A 12,281-nucleotide genomic window follows, 5' to 3' on the forward strand; every position below is an offset into this window, starting at 1 on the left:
ACTACTGAAACACACTGCATTCACTGCATTGAAAAACAACAACACCTTATCTCATAATTACGACATGAGAAATCAGAATCAGAAATAATTTATTGATCGTTACAATCGGTACAGTTGCTACAATGTAAAGCATTATAAGAAGTAGGGAAAAAAATGTGGAAATGTGTGTGTAAATATAGAGCAACAAATAAAATAAAGTAGAAATGAAATGTGCATTAAAATAAAAATAAACATGTGCATTATGCTACCGTGTTCAACACTAGTACATAAGTTATAAAAAAATTACATATTGAAATAAAATATATATAGTCACTGTGCTGAGGCTGTAAGTGTAAAAATTTAACAGCAATGTCAGTAGAATAAACAACAATATAATTAGAGCATAAGAAACATGTACAATTATATGCATTGTATGTTGAATTAATATACGCAATAAGAGGTGAAAAATATTGCACACAATATATATTTATATATAATTTTTGGATATTAAGTTGCAGAGAAAAATCATAAGCGTTAGCACCTTGGATGTAGGTAGTTATTTATTATTACTTCAGGTGCCTGTGCTGGTGTAGCTGTGACAGATATTCTCCCATCGTGCTTTGCGGTGCCGTGACGTCAGGTCAGCTGATCTCTGCTGCACCAAGGAGAAAGATGTCGCTGACAAACTGCCGAAGGATGGAGGCTGTTTTCTCCGCGGTGTTTGCCCTCTGCTGCCTTGTCACAACCGGTAAGAAATGTGCAGCGATAGATAATTATGATTCACATTTCTTAGGATTAATTTTACACATATTTATAATATTATAGCGTCATGTAACCCCACCGTATTTATAAATGACAACCTAGCTTAAACACCGTTAGCATCGCCGTTTAGCTCAACGGTAAAACCATATGTTTGGTATAACAGTCTCACAGAAATAAATGGGAACATGTGAATAGGAATAACATTGCTATACTTGTAGTATTGTATTATTAAATCGGCTTTGGCTTCCAACAAGCAGCTAAGAACTGAACATCACAGTGGTAACGTTAGCTTGATGCTAACTCCTAACATATTGGTAAACTGTCGCCGCTAGCAGTGAGGTTGTGAATGTCTAACGTTACTTTCTGATTAGAAACTTCTACGATTTGTTCGTGGTGTGGTAAAATTAAAGGGAAATATACATTTATGTGCTTCCTTGTTTCTGGTTACGAATTTACACCGGACTGTGGAGTCATGTGACAGGCTGTAAACTCATAGTTCCTCTTCAGCAGTCATCGTCAGGTTGTCACGAGTTGGTTTATGCCTCCATCCACTGAGCTGTAATGTCAGTGTTAGTAGACTGCAGTATTTATTCTGACCCCTCAAGTCCAGTCAGCATGTGGAGATGAATTTGTACTTGCTGTAATGTACAATTAACATATCAGAGAGAGTTAAAATTGCACCACACTGACAGAAACAGCAGCTGAGGAGGGGAAGAGCATTATGAAAATCACGTTTACTCCCAAGTAGGTTTTCACATACAAGAAGTTTGTGTTTTGGTGCATAAATAGAAGTAAAAAAACAGTAAAATACATATTAAAAAAACACTACAGCACAATATAGCTATAATAAAATGAAAGAGCTGTACAGTTTTGTGCATAGTTGTGCAAATATTGACCAGGGAATGTGCTAATATTCATGGTATATTAAGTATAAAGAGTATGTGCAATGTACAGAGATAAAAGTCCAAAAGATTTACATTAAAGGTCTGTTGTGTAGTCACTTTGATTTATTGTATTGATGTCTTGTCAATAGTTACTGAAGGCTGATAGTTACTGAAGATACTTTTTTCCCAAATAGAAACTTTTCTGTTTAAAAAAAATCTATGGCTGCCTGACTGTAGCTTTAAATTTATAAAGGGGCCAAATTCCTGTTAAAAATTATAGATATGAACAAAGATACAACCCTGTATCGACTTCATCTTTCAGTCATTCATGATTTCCTATAAAGCAGTCAATAGTTATTCACTTCACAGAGAGGAGTAAAGGACAGGTGAAGTGCTGTGAAAGTGTAGTATTCACATCCATCAATGGTAAAGCATTGAGAGTGGGAATGTTCGTGAAATGTATTTTACACTACTTTTTGTTCCTTCTGTGAGAAGTTTCAAGGGCTCTATCATTTGTAAATTTCACACTGAGAAATTATGAACTCTCAGTTTCTTTTGCAAGTCTGTTAGGTTGAGAAAATGTTTTTGAACAAAAATGTGTTTTTGCTGTTATTCTTAATTTTCCACGTTTCACTAGGATTAACAGTTCTCTCTCTTTCCCAACAGCTGTCCATGGAGACAGTTTAACAGTGCTGCAGTCTCCAGAGTTTGTGTCCTTCCAGAAAGGAGACTGGCCCGTCTCCGGAGAGAAGATCCCCGACCTGGTGGCTTTAACCATGGGCTTTTCTGTTCAAGAGGTGCGTTGTTATTATCAACTTAGATGGTGATATGTCAGTGTTATGTTGACGGCTTCTTTCTGCTGCCCCTGAGCAGTCTAAACCTTTGCAATCTGTGTTCATTCATACAGGATCTGTCCTGGCCAGGCCTTCAGGCTGGTCCCTTGTTCCAGCGTCCCCGGGCTAATGTTCTGGTGGTGGTGAGAGGAGTCGATAGCCTGGCCCTGCCTCAGAGTGTGGCCTCTTACCCCTTGGAGAACGTGAGTCAGACTGGGTTGTGGCATTATGATGATGCTTTGTACATCAGATATATTACTGACGTGTAAAGTGTGATGTGGCAGAGTTAGTCAGTTTGTCTTCTTCTTTGCAGCCGGTGCCCTTCACCTTGGACAGTGTTGCAGAGACGGTACACTCTCTGTTTGCTGAGGACACCCCTGTAGTGCTGCAGCTGGCCCCCAGCGAGGAGGTAACGGAAATATACTAACACTAAACAGAGTATACCTACAATCTGTGATGTCATTCTTAAGAGGCTTATTTGTTGTTTTATTGTGTTGTTGTTTCTCTCAGAGGTTGTATATGCTTGGCAAGGCCAATGCTGTGTTTGAGGACCTACCAGTCACCTTGCAGCAGATCCGTGCCCGTCTGTCACAGGATGGCTCTGTGTTGGCTTCTCTGCCGCTCAACTCTCTCAGCAGGAATGCAGAGGTCAGTTTCAAACAACAACATTGTACCCACACAAGGACATGCTGGCTTTTAGATTTGGCCTTATTTCCACACAACCACCGTGAACATTTTAAAGACAAACTTGTGACAGCCTATATGACATGATGGCTGGTTTGATCACCATCATTCTACCTCCAAAATAGGATGTTAAAGGGATTCTTAACCAACTTTAACCAGCTCTCAACTTTCAACCTCCTCCTTCCTGGGGAAACTCCGCTGGATGACACAAATGATGCAAAATGAGTCATCTGGCAGAGTTTAGCTGGCTCTCCTGGGACTGCTGCTCCAACTACAGGCTGTACTTCTGCATATTTGTATTTCCCGTCTCCCATGGTGCCACAGAGGACACAAAGAGTTTAGAAGCAGACTGTGTTAATTTCGCTGACAAAAACTATGATGAAAGCGACCTTTTCCCATGACGAAAACGGTTAATGGTGGACTATGGGCCAAGGCGAGAACAGCTGTGCTTTCTACATCTTGAGCAAAAGCAAATGCTACAGTCCTTTTCCCCTGTTTTCTTTCTGGTCATGTTCCACCAATTTCGAAAGAGTTCACATCCTTTTTCTGCATAGACCCTTTTAGGACTGACGTCACAGTGACATCAGTTTGTTAGCTGGAGGCAAAACAGGACTCGCCGACACAGGGCTGTAGGCTACATAGGAGTCTTGTTATGTTATTGGGAGCCAGAATAGGAGTCATGGCTCAACTTAAATTTGATCACATACTAGCTGCCACTGCCCGTCAACAAAAACAAAGACAACTATGGTTAAAGGTGATAAGACCAAAGGACTGGACGGAGGCGATCATCAAAAATGCTCACATGTGCAGCGCACACTTCATATCAGGTTAGAGAAAAAGTATTTCCTGTTGTAGGGATGAATAACGTTATGTGTATTAAGGGTTATCATGTCCACCTCATCAGAAACTGGGGAGGTTTTAAGAGGAATATTGGATTTCTCCATAACGCTAACTCTTTAGCGCATTAGCTAACGTTAGCTTCGATAGCAAAACAAACGGTGTCGTCCTGTCGTCTTCCTTTGTAAGATTGGCATAGTAATCAACTACAAAGCTTCCTGTGACATCATCCATCCACTGAGTGAGAGCATATGGGTTGGCCAGTCTGGTCCCGTTGGTCAGTGTTTACTTATTCAAGTAACACTCGCGGTCCTGGAGAGTGAGTGACCTGACATGGTGCGTTCGTAAATTCAGTCTGATGCTCTACACTAAAATGAGAGCCCTGTTGACCAAAGAAACGGAGCGTTTTATTTCTACATGAATTAAAGAACAGTGAAGTTAATCACACATTCTCTCCACTCAGTGCTTTGCTGCTCCGTCTCCCCAGACAGAGTGACAAGAATGTCTTCTGGGCAACCGAACGATCCAGTTTGTTCCAGAGTACGCTCTAACACTCGGAATGAGTGTTTCTGAATGCACCACTTGCATCATCTTCCTCCATTGTCTAAAACAAGCCAACAGAACTTGCTAGCTAGCGCTGGCTAATGTCTGTGGAGAATTGTTTTGCCTCCAGCTAAGCCCCGCCCGCCAGAAAACATCATGCGGTTTACTAACAATAAAAGGGTCTATAGACAGCCTAGTTTTATGAAAAGACCATTTTTCCAGCAGTGAGATACTTCACTAGTAATAAATATTCTTGAGCAGTTAGCAAGCAGCATCCACCCTACGTAGTTAGTATACTTCAAAAAGTAAATATGGCATCATCGTGCTTAGGACTCCTGGGAGTTCTGCAAATAAAGTGACCAGTTTTACCTAAATTAGATTGTGTTTGTCAACTTGAAACCCTGACATTTTACCTCTCTGTTTCTGCTTTCTAGGCTGATTTGCTCTTCCTGTCTGAGGTTCAAGTCCTGCATGACATTACAGCTCTGGTAAGTTGTCCGGCTTTGCTGAAATCAGGCTGAAAAAGAGGACAGTCCTTGCACTGCTAGCTCACATGTCTTCTGCCCTTCTTGTAGCTGCAGAGACACAGACACTTGGCAAAGGACCACTCTCCTGACCTGTACTCCCTGGAGCTGTCTGGCCTGGAGGAGCTCAGCAGGCTCTACGGCCAAGACTCTCCTCAGTACCGCGACGCCACCGCCATCCTTGCCTCTGTTCTGCAGAAAGTAAGGAGAAGCTCTTAATATACCTTTACTTACAGAATCTTCTCAGTTTTTATTTTAACATCTGTATCTTTTTCATTGCAGTTTGGAGAGGATGTGTACGGTCTCTATGGCAACAGCGCTGTGGTGGAGGTCGTCACAGTGAAGACCTTCGAGGCTCCTTTGACCAGGAAGTCCCGTTCGATCCTGGAATCCAAACAAATTGTAAGTCTTGTTAACTGTTGTTTTTCCCTTTATCCTTCTGCTAATGTTGACTGGAAATCAAAATTTTAAACCTGAACGTGTGCTGTATTAGCTTAATATGATGCATTGACAGTACTTTAAGTGTCATATGCTGAAATGTAGTTCACAGAGTAACGACAGCATGTGGAGGTGTGAGCTGAGAACAGGAAACTACTGCTACATGTAGGTGCTGTATCTGCACCATAGCTGACATGCAGCATCTCAAAAATCTAACTGCAATCAGGGGCTGCGATGAAACCACATGTACAGCCTTGGTAATCTCCTCTGTTTTAGTATCACACATCCAGCCAAGGCATCTCCTCTGCAAACTGTCTGCTCCGCTAATCGCCGCTCTATATCACAGTGAAGGAACATAAAAACAGCCATAGACCTTTTTCACCGCAGACATTTCGGCGTGTCGTAGCAGTAAAAGCACCAGTGTAAATATTAACATCAAAAACGCCTGCATTTCATCAAGGTGAGCGTGTTTCACAGTCTGGGTATCGTACACGCTGACTCACTGTCACGGCTTACTGGGACACGTGAAGGAGCTGAGCCAACGTTAACGTTAAAATGTCTGCTGTGAAACGGGGTCTACTGCACAACAACTCTGGGGAGTGTATTTTAAAGTACAGCATGGTCTGATCATGTAAAATATGTGTGTCTAGTGTCGCGTTGCACTGAGCTAAGAATCAGTGCCACTGGAATTTATGGTGGGACTGTGGTTAACCCCTTACGTGAAGTATAAACCCAGTTCCAGTCCATGCTTCTTGGTTTTTATGACTCAGGTCTGGAACCAAAGAATGCTTTGATCAGCCACTCTAATAAAAATGAGTAAGGGGGAACAGGGGTGAAAGGGTTTGGGGGGGAGTCCGAGTCCTAATAGTCCTGTTAATGCCTCTTATTAGATGTTGCCCTCCTTCTATCACACTCACATCCTGTTGGCTACTCAATGCATGCACAGCAGCAGAGATGAAAAGGTTACATGACTGTTTTTCAAACTAAGGCGTCCACCTTTCCGGGTTTAAATCTCGCAATTTATGTTTTGGCAGAGTAACCCCGGCAGCCCTTACAACCTGGCCTACAAGTACAACTTCCAGTACGCTGTGGTGTTCAACATCGTGCTGTGGCTGATGATCGCTCTGGCCCTCGCCGTCATCGCTATCTCTTACAACCTGTGGAACATGGACCCGGGATATGACAGCATCATCTACAGGATGACCAACCAGAAGATCAGGATGGATTAAGTCCTGAGCTCTGACACTCCAGCCGTCCTCTGAGATCCCTCTTATGAATGTTTGTGTTTTGTGTGAGGTCTTGTTCAGTGAAAAATACAGTGACAGCTTGATGGGAGGAAGGATGTTATACTGAGTCACCTTTATGTTTACATCAACATTATTCTACAATTTGCCCACATGAAGCTGCTTGATCAAATTCAGACTTCCTCTCATCAACCTCTGCACACATCATTCCTTACGACCTTAACTCCTCACTAACTCATTTGTTCCCCTGGTGATTGCAACTGTATTTTTTATTGTAAAAAAAATATTGTGATTATATGAAAGAATGGTTCCTGTGTGAAGTTGTTGTGCTTGTCTTGTTGTGTGAACCTGTTTTAAGTTAAATGAAATCTATGTGTATATATTGAATATACAAAATGCAACTGTACGACAAACTGCTGTATTGTGAAGAAGATTTGCGCAGTGTTTATTCCAGGAAGGTTTCACCCTGCTTCTATTCCAGATGGTAAACGCATATTGGATGACATGAATACTTGATCATTATGTTGGTTGTTTGGATTGGACATGGATAAATGAAGCTCTGTAAATCGCGTTAAAATGCCTGATATTAAATTATTACATGGAACTTGTGGCTGTGTTTCATTTCATTAACTGGGAGCATGTGTTTAATTCTGGAAAACTCCTATTTGTACTGTTCATTTCTGTAACCGCTTATCCTGTTAGGGGTTGCAGCGGGGCTGGAGCCTATCCCAGCTGACATTGGGTGAGAGGCAGGGTATACTTTGGACAGGTCACCAGACTGTTTGTACTGTTTCAAAATAACCTTTTCCCAACCTTTTTGGCTTGTTAACATTTATGAGTGTAGCTGGATGCCATGTTTCAGGTGTCTTTAAATTTTCAGCAGTTTCACCCAGAAGACATTTGCCTTTGAAATCTGAATGCTTTAACTACTTAACTGCATCACTCTGTACAGTGTTGGTTTTCAACAGGGGCTCAGAGTAACTGCAGCGGGGTGCCAAATTATTGTTTTTTGTGTATTATTTTTTCCTTTCCAAAATGAAAATTTCTGAAAATACACATTTACATAAATCCAGAATACTTTGCCTTTGCATCATTTTATCTTTGTAAAAGTAGTTTCCTCCCTCAACTACCTGAAAAGCAAGTAAAGGTCAAGACTGCAGCCTGAGGCTGATACGGCCCTTTGCCTGACAACCTCCATCTGCCCACTTAAATATGCAATGCAGCTTTATACTATATGTGAAGTAGAAGGACCCTGCTCCGTCTCTGTTTCAGTTAAGGGGTCCTTGGACTGAAAAACATTTTTAAAAAAAAGTTAACCAGGAATTTAACCCATTGAGACTGCAATTCTCTTTTACAAGAGAGACGTGGCCGAGGTAACGGCCAATCAAAACACATTAAAATACAGCAAATACAACATATAACACAGAAATCCACAATAAAACAACATCTATTCAAACACAGTGGCCTCTCAAGAAAAACAAGCACATGTCTCTGTCACCACATTCTTTATGATGACCTTAAATTCATCATCATTCATTTCTAATTGTAGATCTTTTTGGAGACTGTTCCATGTCCAAGGTGCAGAGTAGGAGAATGCAGTTTTCCCCAGATCTGTTAAAACCTGGGTACATTAAAAAGCAACCACTTGGAGGAGCGTAGCTGGTAACGACCAGAGCTGACACACACAAGGGAGCAGAGGTCGGCTGGAAGTTTGCCCAGTATTGAACTGTCTAGATAAAAATATACCAGTGCTGTTGTCTGCGAGTGGTCAATGACGTCCAATTCACCAAATCATAAAGAATGCAGTGATGATCCCTGGTATGTTGGGTAGCAGCTGTTAAAGCTCCACCTCAACTGGCTACAACAGTAAAATGCTTCAGTATCTAAAAATATGAGATATGATAATCAGTCAAGTGGGACATTGTTCTGGAGCGCTAGTATTTTTACCTCTTTTAGTATATTAAAATGTATGTGCTTTTAATTAAAAAAGATTTTGTTATGCAGGACTTTTAAGCCTACTTGTAATGGAGTATTTTTTAAATTGTGGTATTTTTTTTCCATCAATATCTTTATTAATTTCCAAATATGTTGTAAGAACTGGAAAGCAACTGTGTTGTCACCCAGAATTGTTTGTTTGTATCTTGTGTCAAGCCCAAAGACATAGTTCACATGAAACATATCAGTACAATCTGTTTTACCTGTCCGTGATATTCTGATAATTTCTGCTAATAGACAACAGACAAGTAAGATAATATTTGCATCGTGGAGACATTGTTTCTAACATTAAGATATTTGTAAGTAAGAGAAAGAAGAAATAAGTTAGTGTGAGAAACAAGGAATACACATCATGGGATTTATCTATGAGTAAAATAAAAGGAAGTAGACTACAATCGAGAAGAGGACTCCTAACACTTAACTCAGGATGTCTCAAAGTTAACACACCATACTCAGATTAGTAGGCATTTCCATGTATTTTATAGTTTTTTGCTTTCTAAATCTTAAAAAGTATTCAGATCCTTCTCGTAAATAAAATACCACAATTTGTTTTTCATTCCTGGTTTATAACTTGACAAACTTCTTGCATCCAAGAAAGATATTGCTGTCTTAAATCTCTGCCTGCTGCTTGCAAAAACAGATATCTCACTTTCTTGGAAAAAAAGACTGGTAAACCAAAGTTTATTAATTGGATTGATGAGTTATCCATAACCGCTGGAAAGGATGACATACATCTTTTAAGGGAAACAATCACTCTTTGAAATAATTTAGGGTCCTTTTCTACAATATATGGAGAATGTTGAATTAAATATTGTGATGAATGTGGCGGGCGAGTTGTAAGTGTAGTGGTCCTCTGCAGTTATCTGAATTATTTGAACTCCTATTAATACTTGATCGTTGTCAAGGCTGTTTTTTAACTAATCAGTCAAGTTTTATGACAGTGTTACATATCTCAATCCTCTTTCCTGTGGACCTGTCATGTGTATTACGTTATGCTAGCTTGTGTAACATCTCAGCCAATAGGAATGCAGCTTGGAGCTTTAAGTCCCGCCCCCGGTATTATCCGCGATATGTAATTGGCTGTTTGCTTTTGTGACAGCTCGGGTAATATTATCGCAGGTCGTAGAAAGAGAAAGAAGCTTTTACACGGAACAGAGAAGGCTAAATCTCCTAGACAGCAAAACAGGAAGCAACAATGGTCTGACTGTTAATAAAAGGTAGGATTTGTTTATTGTTTTTTGTACATTTAATATAATAAAACCGTAGTTTACCGCGGCTACGCCCTCCTATCACGAAGCTTTGTTTCCTGTGTAATGAAAGCAGTCATGTGAGCCGATGCAACTGTAGATTATAAACACTATAATCAATCATTTGTGATGTATTATTATTATGATTAAGCTGCTCAGCAATATATAAAGTAGTTAGCATGAGCCCTGCCTTTACCAGCTGCACCAATAAAGCGATACATATCAATACATCAGTAATTATTGTTAATAATATGTAATATTCTGTGTAAAAGGTGCTTTTATTTGAATGTAAATGTGCTAATACTCTTGTACTTTTAAGTAAATGCATGACTTGTGTATTTCCACATGTGGTAGTGATACTTTTACTTAAATATATTATCATCTTCCACGTCTGAATATACAGTATGTAAGGACAGTTTATTTAAAAGACTTTTTCATAATGATACTTTAAGGCTTTGTTGCTGTTTTCCCACTTATTTATCTATCAATTTAGAGTGCAAATAGCTTTGTTTTTATGTGTTTGATATTTGAAGACACCGTGTTTACATGCAAAACATCTTCACAATGATACTTACAGTTTTTCTACTCATGTACAGTTTACATCTTTTAATTTTTTGCCTCTTATCCTATAGCTAGCATCTATGTGGTCAGGAAGATCCGGGCTTCCATCACCGCTGGAGAGCAACTGGAAAAGCCCATCATAACACCATGTAGTGCTAGAGGTAAGACAGTGACGACACCTGCTACAACTCCTGCAAGAAAAACAGGAAGAACTCGTAGTTGAAAGACTAGTAGATCAGATTTAACTTTGTATACAGACTCGTGAGAATAAACAGATAGTTGTTTACCTTAACTGTGTAATCCTTGCAGCTATTTTAGCTTTTAGAGGATGGTCAACTGCTCACTGTTGAGAGGGTGAAACTATTGTTAACCATGTCTTTTTTTTATCAAACAATCTAAATCTAATTTTATGACCTTATGCACCAAACTCAACACTGTTTGTACAACACCCTGCTCAGAAATCTTGGTTCTTAATTAGTCTTAGCATTATGTCATGAAGCATGTCCATGAGATTAGGGGTATTAGAGGAGTATTATGTGCATGTCACTGACTCACATGGGTGTCTTTTTTCTGCTCAGCTGAAATGAGAGCGGGACAGGAGTCGAGGGGAATCGCCTCAGCGGCCGCACTGAGCCCAGAACCTGATGGAGGTCTCGTTGGAGCAGTCGGCTCGGGGGCGTCCTCGGAGACAGCTGTGCAAAAATGCGGCTCCTGACGTTAAGGGTACAGCTGGACACTTGGACTGCAATCGCCGCATCGGAAAAATATTACTTGTTGTCTCTGTGTTTTTGAGTTACAGGACAGTAATACACTATTATGGATGATTTGATGTATATTAAGAACCGTATGTGCAATGATCAACATCAATTTTGTCAGAATGGACTCCAACACAAAGACGATTACATCACTGCTTTCCAGTGTCCATGCTGTGCTCAAGCCAACGTCCAGTTCCCAATGACACACATGCATGCCTTTTTCACAGAGGAAATTTTGACTTACCATGAGAACAAAACAGCTGCAAATAACATTAATGATGAACAGACAACTTCTCAACTTTTCTCCACCTGGTCAAGTGGTGCAAATGTTGGTGCCGCCGTCTCAAAGGAAGCTGAATCACTCTCTGTTTTTCTCAGAGCCTAGCAACAGTTTCCAAAGTTGGTTGTTCCATCTTCCACCATTTCTGCTTCTGGAGATAGTAACCCTATTACTATTACTATTGCGTAGTGAAAGTGATGGAGACATTTATGTTATTACATTTATTTGGTTAGTCGACATGTTCTCTGTGAGAAAGGCTTGTATTTATGTACTGCAGTGTGTGAAGGCTGACTCACCAACCTCTCTCCAGGGGCTGAGCAGTCCTGATGTTTCTGCTGCTGTATCAATAAATAAATAATTTTAAAAAGAAAATCTCTGCAGGGGTGATGTTTGTGTATGAGGTAACGGGGATTGAGCCTTGGTTATGGCCAAGAAATGAACCTGGTATTTATAGAAGATGTTTTGAATTATAGTAGGAAAAGCACAAGTATGCAACATAACGCTGCAAACTATTGGAATAATCACTTTGAGAATATAAATTGGAAATTAATCTGAGTTTACTTTAACAATTTTTTAGTTAAGTGTATTTTAAAAATGTTAATTTAATCTATTCAACAAACCACTTCTGAATTCTGGGTCTTCTAGAGTGGTGGCACAGAAACAATCACATATTTGTTTTATGAATGCATTTAGGTAAAACTCTTATGGGTTGATG

The 12,281-nt window shown here is 40.0% G+C and overlaps 1 protein-coding gene and 1 long non-coding RNA gene across 2 annotated transcripts; both read left to right on the forward strand.

Moving 5' to 3' along the window:
* Positions 1-599: 599 nt before the first annotated feature.
* On the forward strand, positions 600-7,332 carry atp6ap2 (ATPase H+ transporting accessory protein 2). The gene is made up of 9 exons (XM_033614112.2): positions 600-727; positions 2,292-2,422; positions 2,533-2,661; positions 2,772-2,867; positions 2,969-3,106; positions 4,957-5,010; positions 5,098-5,247; positions 5,329-5,448; positions 6,519-7,332. The coding sequence occupies exons 1-9, from the start codon at positions 652-654 to the stop codon at positions 6,711-6,713; spliced, it is 1,089 nt and encodes a 362-aa protein (XP_033470003.1). The 5' UTR covers positions 600-651; the 3' UTR covers positions 6,714-7,332.
* A 2,468-nt stretch (positions 7,333-9,800) lies between these two features.
* Positions 9,801-11,938, forward strand: LOC117251059 (uncharacterized). Its single transcript, XR_004501184.2, has 3 exons — positions 9,801-9,940; positions 10,603-10,692; positions 11,110-11,938. It is a non-coding gene; the product is annotated as an uncharacterized LOC117251059 (long non-coding RNA).
* Positions 11,939-12,281: the final 343 nt, after the last annotated feature.

The sequence above is a fragment of the Epinephelus lanceolatus genome, chromosome 14, assembly GCF_041903045.1.
Source record: "Epinephelus lanceolatus isolate andai-2023 chromosome 14, ASM4190304v1, whole genome shotgun sequence".
Classification (NCBI taxonomy): Eukaryota; Metazoa; Chordata; class Actinopteri; order Perciformes; family Serranidae; genus Epinephelus; species Epinephelus lanceolatus.

Bases quoted from the DNA above. Each gene is read 5' to 3' on its own strand.
- atp6ap2 (XM_033614112.2), top strand. From the start codon at position 652: ATGTCGCTGACAAACTGCCGAAGGATGGAGGCTGTTTTCTCCGCGGTG. The intron at 728-2,291 runs GTAAGAAATGTG...CTTTCCCAACAG, and splicing joins CTGCTGCCTTGTCACAACCG to CTGTCCATGGAGACAGTTTA. The intron at 2,423-2,532 runs GTGCGTTGTTAT...TCATTCATACAG, and splicing joins TGGGCTTTTCTGTTCAAGAG to GATCTGTCCTGGCCAGGCCT.